This window comes from Falco punctatus (assembly GCF_963210335.1).
Source record: "Falco punctatus genome assembly, chromosome: 1".
Classification (NCBI taxonomy): Eukaryota; Metazoa; Chordata; class Aves; order Falconiformes; family Falconidae; genus Falco; species Falco punctatus.
The window spans coordinates 113,276,369-113,297,566 of NC_137580.1; the positions used below are offsets into that span (position 1 = coordinate 113,276,369).

Genomic DNA, 21,198 nt, shown 5'->3' on the forward strand with positions numbered 1-21,198 from the left:
TGCTGTTCCTTTGTGCCAGCCCCTTCCCGTTTGGAAGTCATGTTTTGCCCGGCTCATCTGGCCTGTTCTGAGAACTGGAGCTGAGGAGCACTTGGAGTCTAGATCCTCAGCTAAACCCTGTGTGTTTCTTCTACTCCAGTGCTCCATAGCAGTCATGTACAAGATCTAGTAGCATGTGTGTGTGTAAGACTCATTCAACGAAGAAAGAGTGTGGAAGTTAACACAGGCACTATCTCATGGTGTGGCTTCCAAAACAGGATTGGGCTCAGTGGTGCATGCCATTATTTTCTTCTAAACAATGCAGTCTGCAAAACTGCATCTGCAGTGTATTACAATATTCTTTATCATTTGTTAATAGAAAGCGTATGTTACAGCCTTCATGTGGACATATTTCTCATGACGGATTTGTCATTATAAACAGCTAGTAATAGCACAGCAGATGGCAAGAAACAGCATAATTTCTTGTGGGAGTGTGATAATGGAAAGGACAGTTTTCTTTGGGGACTATCACCACCTTATGCTTTGTACCTAAAACAAGTTATCTTGTTTTCACTCTGAATTCCTCCCTAATTAACATGGCAAAATATTAGGGATGTCTGAAATGGTCTTGGAGGGGGGGACCAGGGGGAAGAGGACCTGGCTTGATTCTTAGTACAGGTTTGAACAGCATCTCATGTTCTCAAAAGTTTGGGAAAGATTATGAGAATTCTTTTCTCCTAGATTCAGGGTAATTATTTACTTACTTTTTTTGTCACGGATTGAACTGATACTTTTCATGGCTGATTTTGGGGTGTTGAATCACTGTCTGAGCTTTTCTTTTCACCTGACTCTCCTCTTATGCTGGTGGCTGATCTTGAGATCAGATATATTCCACATGAAGAGACTCTTTGTGCAACGAGTTACTTCAGGTAAGGCTATAGACACACAGCTTGCTTGACATCTCTGTGAGTCACTGATGAACATGTGCAATATATATATATATATATACACACACCAGTTCCACTGGGAACTGTAGTCCAAAACAATCCCTGCCACAGATGCTGAGTCCTGGGTATCAGTGGTAGTAGTGTGTGTTTCTGTCTCCACAAAGACTGGGTAAATCTCCTCTGTAGCTATGAAATCAGTGGCTCAGATGGTAGCCACTGTTCCTGGATATTGACTGCCAGACTGAAAATCAGTGTAATTTCTGTAATGTGACTGCATTTAATTTAGGACTGTGAGCTGTCTTACATATAGTTCAGTATGTGATTAACAATAGGTAAATGTCAGTTTCTGGTTTTACTCGCCACCTTCACATTAGTTTGTTCTGGTACTGCATATTGCTAAGAGCCGTTTAACTGCTTAAGGTAGTTCTCAATGAGCTGGTATGTGGTTCAGTGGCTGTCCTAGAGAAAAAATGCGTAATAGTTCCTGCTGTTTTTTTAATGCAGCCTTATGTTTTAAATGGTATCAGTTGATGGTCTCCCAAAAGATGGAACTTCCAAATTTCATACTGTTGACATAGTTTAATAATGAGGTCACTGTTCCCATGTGATAGTTGAACACCTACTATGATCTCAGCTACATCAGGTTATTTACAGTACTTACATTTGGCCACCTATTTTAATTAAGGTTACCAGGTGTTCCAGGTTGGCCAAATGAGCCCTGGATTTTCTGTTTCACGAGTCTCTCCCAATGTGAGTTTATACCATTTTCTTCCTTTGAATCTGACTGCCATCACATGCTATGTATTTTTTTCTTTCTGTCCTCAGTGGAGTTTTATGTGCAAGATAGTTTTGTGATTTTGTTTCTTTGCTTTGCTTTTTGTTTCTTTTGGGTTTTACTTTTATTGTTTTTATTGTCATGCTACTGTGCATTCACCTCTGTTCTCTGACAGGCAGAGCATTTTGCAGGGAGAGCAGGCAGTGTGGAGTTTTGTGATAGATGAGTTTATTCCACAGTCTCAGACTAGCTGTTGAAAAGATGCTCCCATCTGCAGAAGGCAAGATTATTTACCCTGTTAGAGGGAAGTCACTGCACCTTAGAAGCAGAACAGCTGATTGTGATGTTCATATTCTGCCTTGCTCCCTGGGCTGAGGAAGCATCTGGGAAAAAAGACACTAGGAATTTGCATTGTCTTGTGACCTGCAGAAAACCAATGCAGTGATTCTAGGCTAAGTTCACCCAGTAGCATGAAGAATTCACTCTGCTCAGTAACAAGAGCCAGAGCTGTGTAGGGTGGCTTAGCAGCTGTGTCTGGGTTGAGGTTTTCAAGTGTTTTACTCCCAGGAAAGCATTAAAACAATAGCTGGGTCTTTGAAAGCTTTCAGTGCGTTTGGAGGTCTGGTTGCTTTTGTAAACTGGGACCCGAGGACAGCAGTTGGAACTGGCCACTGCTAGCAGCTGTCCACTACTGGTCAGTTAGTTAGAGCGCCTGCAGAGAGGCTGACCTTGAGGAGTGAGATTTCAACATCTTCTCCTGTTCCTGTGTCTCCTCACCTTGTGCCAGATTTGAGAAGCCTAGCAGACTCTGTAGCTGGTGAGTTTGCAGGTCAATTAGAAAACAAGACAAAACAAATGAACAGAAAGTTTTTAATCTTATCCCACCCTGACCTTTCCTGACTGCATCACTAGATGTTAGTGTGTAAGGTATTACAGCCTACTGATTTCTGACTCTGTATGGGATTTGAATACCTTTTTTGTTACTGTAATCTACGTAATGATACAATTAACATAAATTGGTATAATGATAGTATGAATCAAGACAGCTGGAAAAATCTGTGAAATGTTGATAATGTCATCAGAGAGGCTCAGTCCAGCAAAACTGTGTTGTTATTTTACCTCGTTAAAGCCCTTCTAGTAAACAGTAAAACACTATTTCTCTGTAATGAGCTTCTTTTCAGTGCCTAATTAAATTTCTATAATTTTCTGTAGTAGGTCATGCTGTCCATTTCTGTCTTCTACAGAGCTTTAGCTGATGAATATCCTTACCTTTTATATTGTCATCATGACAGAGAAGGTCCCCAGTTAAATATATAAGTATCTAGTATTTAACCTAAACAATAAAGCTGAACCTATGTAGACCCGAAATCTGATTATCCTCCGAAGTATATGCTCCGCAGATCTCTTGAAATGCCACAGGGTCACATGCATGACACATGGCACCTTGCCTCCCCCACTGTAGGACTGTTTTGAATTCAGGTAAGTTTGTTTCTTTGGGCAGCACACTGCAGAAGATCTACCTGTTGAAGTTCCTGACTTGTGCTGCAAATCATAAAAAAACCCCACCTGGTTCCCCTTTACTGGTTTGTTTTTTGTTTGGTTTTTTTTTTTTGGGGGGGGGGCGGTGGGGGTGTGTGTTGGGCAGGGGGGTTTAAGACCTCATTCTTTTTGTGTTAAAACTGTACTGCTAGGTACAGGTTTTCAAAACAAGACAGTATACATTCTAACATTGCTGCAGCCTGAAATTTTGGCAGCATAGCAGTGTTCTGAAGACAGTTGAACTGTGCGCATTGGTACGTCTGAAAGAAAAGAATACTCTGTACACTTCCATAGACTGATCTGTGCATCATCATTTCTGCGATCTCTAATATTGTAAGTTGATATCATGCTTTTTTTTTTTTTTTTCTCAGCTAAAGTGAGCAAGCCGTTTTGAAAGAAGCTCAAGGTTATGGTAGAAGGCTACTTCCATAATAGAATAGAAATTATGGTTAAAGCAATGCCTGGAATCCTAGAGTCCAGTTATCTATGACATTTTTGTGTGTGTGAAGCAAGGAACTATCCTGCAACCTGGCATTCAGCGCGTTAGGGAAAAAGCAAACCACCCTCTGGGCTTTCTGAAAGAGTATCTGTAGAACAAGATTTTCAAAAGAACAGGGCACAAGTAATTGGAGGAAGTAATTTGTATTACACTGTATAGGTAACTGAAGAGCTTTGTGAGCATGTGATGAGGAATCCTGGGTTTCCTGTTTCAGTATTTTCTTGAAGATAAACGTTGCGGTTCACTATAAGCTGATACCTTATGGCCCTGTATGATCCTTTTTTTGTTGCACAAAACTAGAGTTTCTGTGGTACCAGTTCTGTTGTGAGTCTAGGTGTAAAAACCTGAAACTTTTTCATATGATGACCTTCAGAAAAAGGTGAGTCTTCTGGACAAGCTTTTGGAAGCAACACTTTAAATAGAAGCATCTTTAAATTGCAGAGACTTCCAGAAAGCAGTTGAATTTGGTGGCTGTTAAGGGTTTATGGGTGTGTGTTGAACCAGTTGGGTTTGTTTTCTGACATTTTGGTTATTGTTGTTGCATTGTTTTGTTTTATACAAGTATCAAATGACTAGTCTTTTAAATCCTTGCCTGCCAGAAGGGCAAGAATAATTACCTTTCTTTAAAATATGGAGAAATGTATCAACAGAGATTAAAAATAAATTTCTAATGGCTGTAAGGAATCGTAGTGGTAGAATCTGTAGAATTAGCTCTCAGTCCTAATGCAGAAGAATAGAGAGTGTTCGAAATGTGTTTTGGACTAAATTCAGTGCTTTTAGAATAGCATGGCCAGACCCTGCTTAATCAGTGTTCTTGGTGAGGTGAAAATTACAGTCCCTCTCTCTCAGGGTCTGGCAGACTGCCTACAAATATACGTAAAGTGGAGTGGAACCAAATCACAAACAGGGTGTTGACTCAGAATGCAGAAAAAACCCCAGAACCAAAAAACTTAAACTGAGTCATCTATACCATTACATGATGCATTTATTTTCTTCTGACATGCTGGAAGAAACAGAAAAATGTCTTTAAATCCAGAAAGCCGTCAGTGAACTACTTTGGTATTATTTTGTCTCATTAACTCCTAAAATGGGAGAAAGGCCTCCCAGCTTTTCTTGGAACAGCTAACCCTTGTGACATGAGTAGAATTTTAAGGCTACAACACTACAGTCAGGTGAAGTTTTAAATTGCAAGTTCCTGGTGTTGACATTCATGGAGAGGGAAGAGGAGGCATTACAGGGGTGGGAGGATTCACATCTTGTCTGGAATTTCATCACTGTCTGTAGAAGGGAAAAGCACAGTTGCCCTCCCCAAAGAACTGACCCCCATGACTTCAGCTGAAATAATTCCACTTCAGTGAGAAGTTGCCGTGTTTAATTTCTTTGAAGTCCACTGAGGTACAAGAGTACAAGGCGTTATCTAAAGATCGCCTGGAACTTTCAGTTTGTGATTGTTTTCTTTTAAATGAAAGGCTGGCATATCTTGACCATGCCATAGTTCTCGTGAAACGCATTTGGTGGTTTCGGTTGTTTCTTGCTGTGTGAGAGTGGCTGTATTTAGGCAGAGGTTGAGATGCTGGACTTAGCAGTAAATCATGCCAGTTTTGCCATTTTGGCATATTTTAATAAACAGTGACTAATTTGTGGCTTTTAATATCCTGTATCTTAAAAAGAAATTTATATTCTGGAGAGCAATGGCATATAAGGTGAAGAAGCAGGCCTTGTGAAATGAGCAGGAAAACTCATGAATAGGAGCGCATTTAACAGATAAAGCAGAATAGATCTCTACTGGTCTAGGTATCAGCAGTTGTATTTCAAAGGAAACTGATTCCTTGTTCCTAGGTCAGTATTGGTTGGTTCATAGATTGCTAGCAGACTAAACAAACTCAACTTGACAATGTTTTAGGTGTTAACATCTTCATCTCATGTTTACTTGTATATGTTATCTGTTTCTTGTCTTAAGTAAAAAATCACTACTAGGAAACTGAGATGGTAGCAGAAGCAATCACACTGTAGATGTTTTGAATTCTAAATGGAAAACCACCAGGTTTCATTTTTGCTACTCTCTCTTTAGTGCCTTTTAAAAATAGTGGCTGAGTGCTGTAAAACTGGAGTTTCATAATACTGCTAGAAATTCAAACCAGCATCCTACCAAATACGTGGTTTGTGGGTTATAGTGGCTATCAAGTACTAATTCTTAAAAGAACTGGTATGTTTTGAAGGCCGTGAAAAACCTCAATACTGAGTTCCAGTGTCTTCTAATTCAGAGAAGGAGTGAGGCTGTATGGGACCTCTGAAGATTTTTATAGCACAATTCCTCTGCTCAAAGTAGGGTCGCTTAAAGCAAATTGCTTAGGGCTGCCTCCAGTCAGGTTTTGAGTATCTCCAAGGATGGAGACTCTGTAAGTCACCTGGGCAACCCGTTCCAGTGCTCCCTCAGTAAAAAAGTTTGTTCCTATATTTAAGTGGAATTTCGTGTATTTCAATTTGCACCTGTTGCCTCTTGTCCTTTCACTTACTATCATGAAGAGGACTCTGGCTCCATCTTCTTTACTTCCTCGTGTCAGGTATACACATTGATAAAATTTCCCCCACATACCCCAAGCATTCAGTTCTCGAGGCCAAACAGTCCCATTTCTCAGCCTCTTCTCATGTCAGATGCTCCTGTCCCTTAACCATCTTTGTGTCCCTTTGCTGGTCTTGTGCCAGCGAGTCCATGTCTGACTTACACTGAGGGGCCCAGAACTGGACACAGCAGTGCAGATGCTGTCTCAACAGTGCTGAGCAGAAGAGAATGATCACCTCCCTTAACCAACAGACACTCTTCCTAATGCAGTCCAGGATGTGGTTGGCGTTCTGCTGCAGGGGCACATTGCTGGGTCAAGGTCAACATGTTATCCACCAGGATCTTTGGGTCCTTTTCTGCAAAAGCTGCTTTTCAGATGGTTGGTCCGCAGCCTGTACTGTTAAGTGGAGTTATTCCTCACCAGATGCAGGACTTTGCACTTCAGTTGGTTGAATTTAATGCAGTTCCTTTTGACCCATTTCTCCAGCCTGTTGCAATCCTTCTGAATGGTAGCAGAACCATCTGGTGTTGCAGCTACTCCCCCCAGTCTTGTATTGTCTGCAGGCTTGCTGAGAGTACAGTCTGTTCCATCATCTAGGTCATTAATAAAGATGCTAAACAGGACTGGACCCAGTAATGACCCCTTGGGGTACACCAGTATTCACTGGCTTCCAGCTGGACTTTGTGCTGCTGATCACAACCCTTCAAACCTGGTGGTTCAGCCAGTTTTCAGTCCACCTTACTGTCCCCTTATGTAGCCCACACTTTCTCAGATTCTCTGTGAGGATGTTATGAGAGAGTGTTGAAAGCTTTGCTGAAATCGAGAGAAACAACATCCAGTGCTTTCCATTCATCCACCAGGCCAGTCATCTCATCACAGAAGGCTATCAGGTTAGTTAGCATGATTTTTCCTTTGTAAATCCATGATGACTACCAGCAGTCACTTTCTTGTCCTTGTGTTTGGAAGCAAAGCGCAATGACCAGTAGCTTACTTCTTTGCGGCAGAATCAGAACTTTGATGCTTTTGTTCTTCCCTCCTCTTTCTTTACCTGAGAAATCAGTGTTCCAGATCTGATTGCAGAACCCTGTAAGCTAAAGTGTGAGTAAGTGGGCTTCAGCACATTTTTTGCAAAGCTTTGCTCATCATCCCTGACGTAGGTGTCTCATAAGTGCTGTAAGAGACCAGGAGTATGGAACATTCCTTTAATTTGTAAGGAAGAGACTGGCCCCGTGTATAAATGTGACGATGAAGCTGACAGCAGTGCTAATCAAATTTCATCCTACAGCTGTTTCCTAGGTAACTTCACACATGCAGCTGTAGAAAAAACCCTGCATTATGAAGAGACCAGAAAGATCCTGTATCAATTCTCTTCAGTGACTGAAGAAACACAGTGCCAGGGGGAAAAAAAAAGTGGATAGTGCTATATCATCCTCTTCTTTGTCCTCACGAACAGAGAAGATTTGTTCAGAGGACAAGCCTTTTCTTAGCCTACTGTACAAGTTTTATAGAATAGAATAAAATAGACTATTTTCAGTTGGAAGGAACCTACAATGATCATGTAGTCCAACTGCCTGGCCACTTCAGGGCTGACCAAAACTTAAAGCACATTATGAAGGTTATTGTCCAAATGCCCAAACACTGACAGGCATGGGGCATTGACCACCTCTCTAGGAAGCACGTTCCAGTGTTTGACCACTCTCTTTATAAAGAAGTGCTTCCTAAGTTTTGCTTCCCAAGGCCAGACAGTGGACAGTCTCATGGTCTTAAAGCTGATATCCTGAATGTTCCACCACTTAGAGCAGGTTGCTGTCTAGCCAGTCTGCCTGAGAAGTAGTCGCAAGTGGGTCTTGGGGTCTGTTTGGTCGTGCTCCAAAGTCGATGAAGAGACTTTTGTTGTGTCTGTAACAGAGGGTGTTGCATACATGATCCTGTCGTAGAAAGGTATTAGCAAAGCACTGTGTTTCTCTGCAATGTCACTTCCTATTTTTCAGGTTACAAGGTTTTTTGAGGGAAACTGTCTCTTGCTCTATGGTCTGTTACTCCTATTTTGCATCCTGGTAATGGGCCATTGCAATTACTTCTGGGAGTTTTGCAGGTAGTCACAGAGGTTTGTGGAAGAGCTGGATCTTGAAGGTCTTTAGAGAACTTTGAAGGCTTAATTCACTTGTCTATATGTAGGTGTTTAGTGCCATTTAAGACATACCAGAGTATCTAAGATGTATGGGACGAGCAAATATGATGCAGAACCTCAGATGACCGCTGCTGCTGCTGCTCTGGAAAGGCACAGATGACCAACAGCAGCTGCATTGGTACTACACACCTCTGTATAAGGACCTGAATCTGGTTTTTAATGTTGCTGTTAAGAATAGAAAAGCCTCTAATATGCAGGGCTTATTAGAAACCTTGTCTATTGTTCTGTTTGTCCACAGGAATTCCTGTGAAGAGATGTTTCTGTCTTGAAAGTAGAAATGTGCCTTACCTCCACAGATGTACGTAAAAGATGAGGCAGCCAAATATTTGTATGATTAATTATGTCTCTCTTCCTTTCAGGTGAATTATATAGAGCCTCTTCAAGAAAACAAAGGTTCCCAGAACAAGGCAGTATCGAAATACACGAGGACAGTGAGGTGAGATTGTTTCCCAAAACAAGCTGTACTGGTTTCCAAGGAGTACGTTGTGAAAACAGTCTCATATTGTATCATGGAATTATAAACCCGTTGATGGTTTCGTGTGTCTTTCCTTTGTTCAGTAGATGCACATGCAATCACTGAAAATCATCACAAGCATTTTAGATGTTGCAGAATTAACTTAGGTGGAAATATGACCCAGTTCTCTGAAGAGAAGTTGTTCGGTCTACTTAGTACTTCAGTGGAAACACAGGTTTTGTGAAGCAGATTCAGCAGCAGTCATGAGACTGATAGTAACAGAACTGCTTTCTTTTAGAAGCAGCAAAGAATCTAAACAAATCATGTTCATTCCAGCTATCTGATGAAGGTCCTATGTCCACACATAGGACAGGCAATGGAAATGTCCATTTTTGAAGAATTCAGATCCTGCAGCCCACTGAAAACAATGACAGTCTTTGACTTCAGATGTCATTTTGATTAGCCGTTAAAGCCCCTTGTCTCAGTTGTGGCTGAGCTACTGCTGAGAGGCTAATTAATTTCATTCCCTTTGAGTCCTCCTGTGAAGGATACCAGTTAAAACCAGCTGAGAGACTTTTTGTAATAGTGACTTTAGCAATACTGACCTGCTTGAATTTTTCCCTCTGTTTTGAAGCTTTCACAGTTCCACCAACCTATTGGCAGTGCCACTTACTTACAAGCTGGCATTGCCTGTGGAAGGACCTACTTTTAGCTTTTAAAGAGAATTAAATTTTTCTTTTGAATAACTGGAATGGGACCATATGGAAAGGGAAATAGAAAATTACAGCAAAGTGGAACCTCAAAAATTTCATGAGATCCAGTACTTAAGCAGATAGAAGGCAGATCAGCAAAATCCCTTCACAACGAATACTTCCACTGGATACTAAAAATCATGGGCTGAACAGAGAGTAGCTCTGTGGAACAGCTTATAATGCTCTAATTTTCAACCATTTCTCTATTACCATTAGGCAGGTGCTAAAGTTACCAATTTTTTTGTGCGTGTCAACAACAGGTCCGCCCCTATTCCTCACTAAACTACAGCCTGAAGAGTGTGTGTGTGTTTACTTGTCAGTTGTTCTGATTAAAGTTATTCTTGTTAAACTCAGAGCAATTCTTCTCATTTTATATTTACTGTTGTAGACTGTGACTTTTGTTCTAGAACTTCAAGAATGAAGTGTCCAGAACATTGCCTGAGTCTCATTGAATCACTTAATCTAGTAATTAACAATCCTCAGACAAATACAGGAAATGTTACTGTTCTTTTTGTTGCATGTTCATATTTGGTCAGGAACTAGGAAGTCTCCAGGAATCACATGATCCAAAGCAAAGAAGTAAGTGGCAGTCAAGATTTATAAAAAAAGGTCCTAATCTTTTAATGTATTACTGAGTTGTTCTTTGAGTGTACATAACTCTCAAGGGATAAATAAGAAAAAAAAAAAGTGGAGTTGTCAGGCATTCAGAATGTTTTTCCAGTCTCAAGTAGGTAATGTCTTGTTTATTCTACACATACCATAAATATGGATATCAGCAGTGATACTTTTTTTTTTTCACTCTTTCAGTAAATGTCTGGGTAAGCGAGCTCCATTTTTCATATTAATAAGAAGTTGCCAATCTCAAAAGGCTGAGATAACTGTATCATCTTCTCCTGGATGTTTTCATTGGCAGAGAAATCAGTCTTTTTAGAACCTGTGATGATTTGAGTTAGAACCTTTCCAGTAAATGCAGGATCCTCATCCACGATACCTAGACAGACATTCACTTAGGCTGTCTGTGGATACTGGAATTCTTCTCCAGTCTCAATAGATTTAAAATAGCTTTTGATCTACACAAAGCTGTTTATAATCTTTGCTGATCTGCATCTGTGCTGCAAGGGTTTTCTGGCAGAGCATAGTGTGCCCTGCCTAGTTCAGACATACTTAAATTAAATGGAACACAGGGCACACACATGCACTGTGAAGGCAAATATCACAAAAAGATCACAGTGGGGGTGGGAGAAAAAAATCACTGCTAACTGCTTGTGAACACTGACACCAAGTGTACCAACACTGTCCATAAAAATGCGTCCTCCGTTCTTATTCTGTTTTTCTCACAGGAAGGAGTTCAACACCAGAATTGCAAAACTCATGTGCTAATTTTGATCCTCCATGGGGGGAGCATCTTAGACACTGGAGGTGGGGACCACAGCAGCAAGCTGGCAGACATCAACACCTTCAGTTCTGTGTTTGAGAAAGTGACCCAAGCCCATTTCCCTGCTGCTTTGGGCCACATCTTAATCAGACTTGTTCCCTGCCCAGCAATCTGTTCAGCAGCTTTCTCTCTTGTTTCCAAGTAAGTATTTTAGTAAGTATTTCCAAGCAGTATTGTAGCAGATAGCTGAGCAGATACAGAATATTCAGTAAGGGAAAGGATTAAAATCTTGAAATCTCTTTGAAGTTGTTATTTGTCCCTATGGCTCTAGTGAAATGAGTTTAGAAATAACAAATGAAATCTTTCATTGGATGTATCAGCTTCAGTAGCTGCTCTTCCTCACTCACTTTTTCAGTCTTGCAATTCACTCATTAAATGAGAGAACCTTTTCAGGTAACACTTCTTTCTTTAGTGGTATTTTCCATGACATAAATATGGCATGATAGAGAAAGGAGAAAGAAACACACACTCTTGGGCCTGCTTCAGGTTTTCCACCAAGTGTAAACCAGCAATAACTAGTGAACTCTGTAGTGATGGGGAGGAGAGAATCGATCAGATTTGCTTGAGTTCTTTTCTGATCAGAGAACATTATCTTGGTTTTGTCTGAGGCTTTCCCTAAGTGATGGTGACTTTTATAGTCTTTTTGTTTCAATATAGTGCCCAAGGCTTCATTTGAACCTCATGTAGAGCCAAAAATCCTGCAGAAGGGTTAAGGAGGTCTGCAACTGTGTTTTGGACCATAAAGTGTGAGAATGATGATGCCTGTTGTCCAGATGACAGTTAGAGAGGAGAGATGGGGAATACATTAAAGTTCTGAAATACTAGCTGGACTTAAAGTAGCTACAGGCGTATAGGAAGAAAAGGTAGCAGGGTGCAGACCAGAATGATGGAAGGTGTGCCTGACAGTTCACATCAAGGGGGAGTACAACCAGGAAAAAATGTGTGTATGTCCAAATTGCTGCCCTGTAAAGCAAGAAGACTGATAGTAGAAGGGGAGGTGAAGTGTCAAAGAGTGTTTGGGAGAGCATCCTTGCCCAATTGAGCCATTGATTAACACAGATCTCAGTAGTGTCTCTTTGGTATCCTATAACACAGGGCCTGCAGGTCCCAACTATCTGGAAGAAGAGCTGCTACTGTGGAAAAGTGTGTGCTGGCAGCCCAAATGAAGAGAGCTCGCACTTTCTTTCTCTGGTGTTTTTATTCCTCCTTGTTGCAGCACACTGTATTCTAGAATACTGAAATACTGAATAGCTAGAGTACTGAAAATAGGCAAGCTGGATGTTTGAATGTCCTGCAGAATCATTCCAAGCACTCACATAAGATTAGTATTGCCTTGGTACGTTCTTGCATGTATGTATGTATGTACCCATCTAGGACTGACAAAAGGAGAGATGATTCCCTGCTCTCACATTTCTGCAGCTTCATGCCAGCAAATTTCATAGCCAGAACTCCAGGATGCAGTTATGGAACCTAAACTTGTAAACATTCCATTTAGCAAGCTGTAGGAGAGGAAGTGTGTTTTTAATTATTGTAATATTTCATCGAGGGTGAGCCAGATGACTGACTAAGCAGCAGCACAAGATCTCATTTGGTTTGAATGTATCCTCCATTTTCTGAATGTGCAGGCAAGGTGCGTGCCAAGGTAGTACAACCCTCAGTTTACCTTGTGAATTACGCTGTGTCTGTGCGCTGCACACCTGGGTTCAGAGGGATTCCACTGGGACTTTTCATCTGAATGCACCTATGTGGTTTTCCTCCCTGCTTGATGAATGGTGGGTTAAAGGAAAGGGATCTTTCAAAGTAAAATCACTCCACCTGGTAATTGGTTCAGATTGTTTAATCTGGTTTGCTACCATCTACTCCCATCACTTTCAGTTTCCTGTATCTTTTCTATAAATCAGAAAGACACACTGTTTGTGCAACGTGTGTACATTTATAATGCATGACTGATCTCCTGTGACGCTTATCTCTGTCTTTGCTGCTAAGAACAGGTAAGGGTTAAAACTAAGGCACATTCTTATTCCAGCTAGATGACTTGGATGCCATCTCTTCCCTTTTCAGGGAGAAAAATATCCCTGAGTCGATCAACTGTTATGCTTTTTGTAGCATATGATTTGATGAGCATACGTTGATTCGCACCTCAGACTAGAGCTCCTAAATTATAGTATTAGCCAAACTGAAGAACAGTAATTGCAAATTTAGGGGGGGTGGGTAGAAGAAAAATTAAGAAAGAAGGGAAAAAGGGGCAAAACAGAATTTAAATTTAGTAAAGAAACACTTAAGTAGGAAAGTAAGCATATGAGTAATCAAATGAATGGAAGTATTTTATTGAATGAGTTTTGGAGTGCTCAGCCCCTTGCACGCTCCTTGCACAGTGGTGGGTCCTGCAGCTCTTGGTGTTGCGTTTTCCTAATCAATTTTTTTTAAAATACTTTTATAATTTAATTAGAAAGTATATGGAGGAGTCCAGTCATTATGATTTGACTATTTTCTATTCCTTACTTCTCTTTAATCTGGAAAGTGGAGGAAGTAAATGCATATTCTGGAATTCAGAAACAGCAGTAGCAAGTCCCTAGGACTGTCAGGATAGAGTGACATAGGCAAACCATAAAAGTCAAAGAACTTTTGTGCGACAGTTATCCAACTAATGTTACTATATGTGTGATTTGCCCCTCTGCTTTCTCCTTTCACTTCTGCTGTGGTCGGGTACTGTTGACCTGAGGAAGTTTTGAGGAGGGACCAGTGTTTTGTCTTGATCTGCATCTGGCCAGATGCTTTCTGCATTCAGAATAAGATTTTATTCCCTTGTTCCTCCTTTCCTCCCTGCTCTCCCCTAGGCTGGATAACCTCTCACCCTCCATCTCCATGGTGCAACCTCAGTCCATCCCCACTGGCAGGGGCCACTGTGCTGTCAGTCACTTCTCCCCTGGGAGCCAGGTGTAGTCTTACCCACCATGACCTTTCCAAGGTGGTGCTTGGGAAGGACCTCCTGCAGTGTCCTGCCCGTGCATGAAGATAACAAGGCTTGTGCTCCTCTCAGCTCCAGTGATGATATTTTACCTGTTTGTCTCAGCTTCAGCACTAATACTTAGCATGTCCCCTATGATAAACAACTTCCATCTCTTCCATACACTCTTTCAGTCTGGATCTTTCTTCCCTTTGTGTTGTGCCTACAATAACAATGCAGGATAACAATGGAGGTCTCTGCAGCTGCAACATTTACAATAAAATAAATTGGAATTAAAAATCCCAAACCCTCATTTCATAGCCAATTAACTGTGATTAATTGTCTAGACAATAATTGCTCAATTTCAGTTTTATCTATACTCCTTTGGCTACAAAAAAAAATTACCAGCTATTTATTTTTCCATTGACTCTGTTTTGTGTAGTTCTCTTATGAATATTTTTTGCATTTTACTTTTATTATGAAAATATATGCAGGTATTTTTTTCCATTTCAAACATTTACTTCATAATTGTTTTTTCTCCTATGTTTGTTCCTTTCCCTTTCTGAGGTGTTATATGCCAATTGTTATAGTAGATGAGGCCTTCTTATGTAGGTTTTCAAGTTCTTTTTTAATTTTTGAGAGTTAGTATTCGTAACTATGTTTGCTGTGCATTTGGATCTTCTAATCAGCTGGCAAAATGAAGCTTTGTTAAATCGGTAAATTGACACAGCTTGGCAGACCAGCTGAGCTCCAGGACATAGAAACGTATACTGTTTTGGATGAAAAATACCAAATCATTGGAGTGCTTCAGCAGGAGGCAAGTGTGGAAATGTCCAGTGAGGGTAAGGACATGAACATGGACCAGCTTTCATACTTGAGTGTTGCAAGTCTTCTGTTCATCTTCCATGACCCTGTTATAGTCTCAGGGATGCAGGTATTAGCAAAGACACAGACTAATTCCATTTCAGGCAGCCAGCTTTCTAATACTGTGATAGCCCACCAAGTTCCTAAAGAAAGTAAATACAAAATACGATGTTGAAGTTGCCTGCCTGCAGCTCTGGATGAACTTCAGATGAGCTTAACCAAAATTCTTCTGACTTTCCTTCAATCTCTAAAGGGCAGTCAAGTTACTGTAAGAAAATCTGGCACACAGTAACGTACCTTGCATCTTGGTGCTCTGTGAATTGTTTTCCCCACTCATTAATAACAAGTAATTCAAGACACAATTGGCAAATATACTGAGAAACTTGCACATTCAAGATAAAATAAAGCTGACATCCTATCAAATCTAACTTCAATTTTCAGCCAAGTGACCTCTTGTTTTGCAAAATTTTACTGTGCAAACATTGACGTATGATTTCATAATGCCTGCAGCTTTGTTCCATCTTTTTGAAAGGGTGAGACACTGGGAAAATGTTTTTCTGTGCTTTTGAACTATATATCTGTCACACTTGTGTTCTAGGAAACAATATTCCATTGTGATGATTGGATTCCATTCTTTGATGTAGTAAGTTACCATATGGAAAAAAAAAAGTAAAATGGAGTAATCTCTGCTGTTCTAAATTATGTCTGCTTGTATGTGGAAAAACTGCACCATATATGTTTAACTACAGAAATGCCTTGTAGCGTGATCTCATTCACATAAAGCCGTAACTCCTTGAGGTTTCTTTTTAAGCTTGAACTCTGTGAGAAAATGATTATTTCTGTATTCTGTCATTGTGACCTGCAATGGCCCCGTATCTGTTAATAAGTAACTGTTCATTCTCTAATGCTATGTGCTGCTGCCTCTTGCGTTTTTCCTGATGATAGCATGTCCTTCTTTAGCCTAAATCCCTACAGCTATGATGAGAGCTGTCTCAGCAGCAGTGAAGACCACATCCCACTGGCTGCCTTGCCCTTGCTGGCTGTTTCATCCCCTCAGTACCAGGATGCAGTTGCCATGGTGATCAGTAGAGCCAATCAAGTTTACAATGAATTTCTCAAATCTACAGATGGGGCTGGTTTTAATGGACAGGTAGGACTATTTTGTCATACATCAAAGTAAAATTCCTTTGGAGCAAGGCAGTTTCTTTTTAATCCATTGTGTTGAGGGGTTTGAGTTATGAGTGTAGGACAATACTGCCAATATGATGAATGAATGTTAACATGGGGTTACCTATGCAAAATGCCTTCTCGGTGCCCAGCATGAGAAAGACACTTCTGGAATCCTATGCAGTATCTAACCTTACACTTCCTAAGTTGCTAGAAGATACTATACCTTCTTTGCTCTTACTAAGTATTGCTACAAAGTCTGGTAATGTAGAAGAGCCTTAGCTGTGAGGTAAGTGTGGTATGCGAAGTGGTGAACGAGCATGCCAGCCCAAGGCAAATGATAATCTGTTACTGAGTTCCTTACACACCTGCTATAGCTGATAGAAAAATTGGAACATCTCTGAGTAAGAGCATAAGGAATCCCAACATTTAACTAGAGCTATTTCTTTTTTGCCTCCATCACAGTAGTAATAGAACAGTTGACTTCCTTAAAGTACAGTGACTTCCAGACTTTAGAAAAAGGGTGGGGGAGGAGACATTTAATATAAGGTACAGTGTAATCTTTGAAGGAAAGTGTGTGTGTCATTACACAAATTCTTTTCTGTGGCAGTAATAACATCATGCTGTGACGTATCAGTATTTTTAGACTAAAATTTGGTTTGAAGCCAGTTTTAATATCCATAGTAAATTATTCCTGCTTGAAGCATAAAAACAGCCCAGCTGCAGTGACAGAACATTATGAAAGGTGAGATTATGTAAAGAATTATACCAGTTACAGAAGTAACTGTGAAAACAGTTATCTCAATAGAAATTGAGTGTTACGGGGTTTTTTTCTCTGATAAAACTACGAAGAAATCTCCTTGGTTTTACAAACCACATATGTTAGTATTTTTCATGGAAAAGTCTGCATGACCTCTGTATACTCCACAGAATTTTCACCATTAACAATTACCAGCATTGTTAAAATGGAAGTGACTTCTCTGTGCTCTCTGCAGTGCTTTGCTTTGGTCCTCAGATAAAAATCTTAACTCTACCGCTGAATTAGTCCTGTACTTCTAAAATGCATACCACATAACCTGACCCCCACCCTGTGTGTATCTTTGCTTTCATACATTGGTCTCCTCTGTCCATTTATATTGCAAGTTCTTAGGTCAGAGATTGGCTTTTTGGTTTTATACAGTATCTGCTGCAATTTAATTCCATTACATTAATGCCAATAATAATGAGGATGGATTAGAAATGGAATGGTAAATTGAAATCAAAACAGATACTGTTAATCCCACCAAGCACACACCCCCGGATGTGCTGTTAATTTTATTAAGGTCACCTGTATCATAAAATTTTCTGTTCTTCGTGGACTTCATTGCATGGTGTAGGAATCTGAAAATCAGAGAGTAAATCAGCATGCTGTTAAATTGTATACAACTTTAGAACCAGAATTATGTTAGGATAGATTTTACCTTAATGTATTTCAGTATTTTATTTTATTTTTAAAAATGCTTTTATCTCCAGAAATGTACTCAATTAAGAGAACGTGGTATGTGGAGATGCACTAAGAGGAGTTTGAGGTTTTTCTCTACCTGCATCTTGAAGCATTTACTTTTCCTAACACGCTTCTCTTGAAGAAACCGGCACATCCTCTTACCCAAAACTTGTAGTCTAATGTGGTAGTCAAGCTGCGTAAAGGCTAGAAACAAGTTAAAGTTTGTAAGGTGAGGTAATGTCTTCTGTTAAACTTACTGGAGTCGGGAACAACAGACTAGATGTTTGCTTCAGTTTGAGAATTGGAGAGGGTTGCTGGAACCTGTGCAACTGTAGCGGGTGTTAGCAAGGAGAAAGGTAATACAGCTCTTACCCATCCTCAGGCACAGGCAGAGAAAGGTAATACAGCTCTTACCCATCCTCAGGCACAGGCAGGGGGTCAGGGAGAAGGAATCATCTCCTATGGGATGGAGAGGTGTTCAGTGGAATTGGCTTCTGAGGTAGATTCTAGCATGCCATGAAATTACTCTGACTACTGAATTCCCCGTTTTCTCTATGTATTTGGATTCCCAGGTCCATACTTTGAATGTAGCTTGTATGTTTATATTGAAAGTGAAGCAAGAGTGAATCTTTCTTAATACCTCATTTAGAACTCCCGTTCCCTTGTCTTGATAGAGGAGTACTGTTTTTAATCTGTTGAGGTCCCCTTCTCCCTATGACTCTGAAGGAAATGTTAAGTAGCTTGAAATCTTTTTTTGAGACTGGTTGTCTGATGATCTGGGCTTTTCAAGCTGGAATCTGGCTGCAGGCAGCTGGAAGAGTTCTAGCCCATTTGGCAGAGCTCCCAGCTGGTCAGAATAGTCCCTGGGACAGATGTTCTTGGCACAGAGCATACATCTGGAGATAAAAGGAATTGGGAGAAAGTGGCCAGACATTTTCAGCTGGAGTAGGAACCGAGGTGTAAAAAAACAGGAACAAGGGTATAAAGTAAGACTGCGACTCCTCTGCAGTGCTGTGATGCTTTTTGTTTCTTTTAAAACACTTGCTACATCTCCCCAAAAAATATTTTTATCTCCTCAGGTGTGTCTCATTGGTGACTGCATTGGAGGAATTTTGGGCTTTGATGCCGTCTGCTATAATTCTAATACAGCTGATGAGAGTCGGAACAGTAGCAGGAGAGGAAGCATCAGCAGCATCCAGGTGAAGACAAAAACTCCCCACAGCTGAAACCCTATAGAGTCATTCCCTGGCGGAAATCAGCTCCATATAAAGCAGAGAAAAATTAAGGATTTGATAAATTGCCATGATAGCACGGGATTTTGGTCATATATCAAGAAATTGCCGTCTGAAAATTAAGTCTGCAGCTTTTGTTTTATGTTATACAGAAATCACAAGTGAAGGCTTTATCTGCAAATCTTCTAAACTGGGGTTACCAAGTGCCCTTTATTGTATCCCTAACTGTAGATGCAAACATGTGCTCTCTCAGCAATTGCTGGTAGGCTCCTGGTTTTGCCAAAATCTTTTATCTTTCTTTCCATAATCTTTTAACTCATTCACATAGAGTCTGGAATTCCCTATGCCCCTGCCTGGGGGTAGTGTAGCATTAAGATGTGTTCATGAATAAGTTTAGTGACTGGTGAAAGAATGCCTCCTTCCTGATTAGGAATGCAAGTCATCTGAGGATCTGTGAATGGACTGCTGAGTGTAACAGTGGCTGTATGAGTGTTACATTTGGAGAGAAGGGAGGACTGATTCTAATTGTGATGCAGGGAAGATCTTATGATAGTGAAAGCACAATGTTTTTTAAAGTCATGGTAGCATGTAAGCTTCATTATTGTGTTCAACACTTAAGATTAGTTGAACTTAAATTTTCTTTCTTATGTGCTTCAGAATGAATGAATATGGAGAAGGGGTGTGATGTATTAGAGTTGGCACTAAGTGAGGTGCCCATGCTCCGTTCTTTGATGGTTTTGTGACCCTGGCCAAATTGTTTCATATCGTGACTCTTTAGTTACCTGTCTCCTCAAAAATGGGTTCTGATACCAACCTGCCTGGTTCATTGAGAGCTATGTGTGATAGGAGTACTCTTGAGCAGAGAGACATTCCTAAATATTTTCAGGAAGGAGAATTACTCCCCAATAAAAGGCTCTGGATTCTCAGAAGCCAGCCTTTGATAGTACCAACACTGAGGACAGTGCATTGCAAGCAAAGTACATGGAGAAATGGTCCTCCTGGATCCTAATTCTAAAGTGGGGTTGATTGTGCAAGGGCTGCTGGTGAATCTGCGAGAGGGGATCAGGCTTTAGGGAGCATAGGTTCTTTTGACTTCCCTGCTCTTAGACTTTCAACTTTCCTGTATTCCTCTCTTTCCTGATACCACAGAGCTGCTCTTCCCATTCCTTTCTCCATCTTTTCCCTTTTCTCCTCCCGTCTTCAGTCTTCATTTCTACTACTGTGTGTTCAGAAGAACTAAGTATTCTTTCCCTTTCTTATCTTATCTTTCTGTCCATTGTTCTCAGCTTGCTCATGTGAAACATGTTCGGAAGGCTTCTTTTTTTACTGGTGGGGGTTTTTTTCCTCCTTTCTTGGTGTCTCCAGTAGAAATTGATCTCATTGGAAGAGTTTGAGACACAGAAATATAAGAGAGTTTTTTCCTTTACCATTTCACAAATATCAGGGCCATTTGTGAAACGAAACTACTTGGAAATAAGGGTGAGAGTGAGGTACTCTCAGCTGCTGCATTTTATGTTCTGGTTGTAAATCCCAACAGTATAGTAAATCAGGTATAGTTCCCTCCTTACTCTGTTTCTTTCAAAGTGGTCTATAATAATAAGCTAGATTGGTGATGCAGTGACCATTATATTCTCTGAATAGTTCACAGTTTTAGGCACTAGAAACTTGCTTTTGGAGAGAGAGGACCAGTTAATTTAGTGAGACAATGTAAATAAGGAATTAGGCTGATACGTTCTTCTATATCCCAGGTGAGTATTTATTGGTTTCTGTGTTGTGGTGTTTTCTGTATTTTAGTTTCCAGTAAATACAAGACAGGATTATCCATAACAGATAGTGGTTTCTACAGTATAGGCAGAAATGTGATTACCGAGATCACGATAACTGTTGCATGTGTACAGGGGAGTATTTGAAAATTTACCTATGTGTTCAATAAAAGAATCTGAAGTAGGGCAAACTACTGTGCTCAGAACAGGCTAGTAACACTTGCTCTGTAAAAAACAGTCACATTGGTAAATGTCAAAATACCTAACAAATAAGCAAGTGTTGTTGTCGTTATCATCATATCACTCCTTGGGTTATTAAAGTTCAGAAGGATGAAGTGAACTTGGGCCATCTTCGGAAGCGGAAACCCAAAGCCTTATATTAGCAATCATTGTACTTGGTTGGGAACACTGTCTCTTAGAAAAGGAAGAAGGTTCTTTCTTGTTGCAACAGCTAAAATATTCATAGTTTAGGAATAGATGACTCTTTGTTACAACAAATGAAGAAAGTTGATGATTCGCTTCACGTGAATCAAGAATAAATAAAAGCTACCTGTGGGTGACTAATTGAAATCTCAACATTGATCCCATTTTACGGCAGATGAGATTC

General features: G+C 40.3%; 1 protein-coding gene across 5 annotated transcripts in view; it reads left to right on the forward strand.

The window, feature by feature from the left end:
- Positions 1 to 21,198, forward strand: part of PITPNM3 (PITPNM family member 3) — a 121,141-nt gene that overhangs the window by 66,429 nt on the left and 33,514 nt on the right. For 3 of the 5 annotated variants that reach the window (XM_080398005.1, XM_080398003.1, XM_080398004.1), the window contains 4 exons: positions 8,854 to 8,930; positions 11,041 to 11,276; positions 15,907 to 16,096; positions 18,676 to 18,795. In XM_080398005.1, the coding sequence (XP_080254131.1) occupies positions 8,854 to 8,930; positions 11,041 to 11,276; positions 15,907 to 16,096; positions 18,676 to 18,795 (623 nt within the window). The remainder of the gene's footprint in view (positions 1 to 8,853; positions 8,931 to 11,040; positions 11,277 to 15,906; positions 16,097 to 18,675; positions 18,796 to 21,198) is intronic. The other 2 variants (XM_080398006.1, XM_080398007.1) reach the window with 2 other exon arrangements.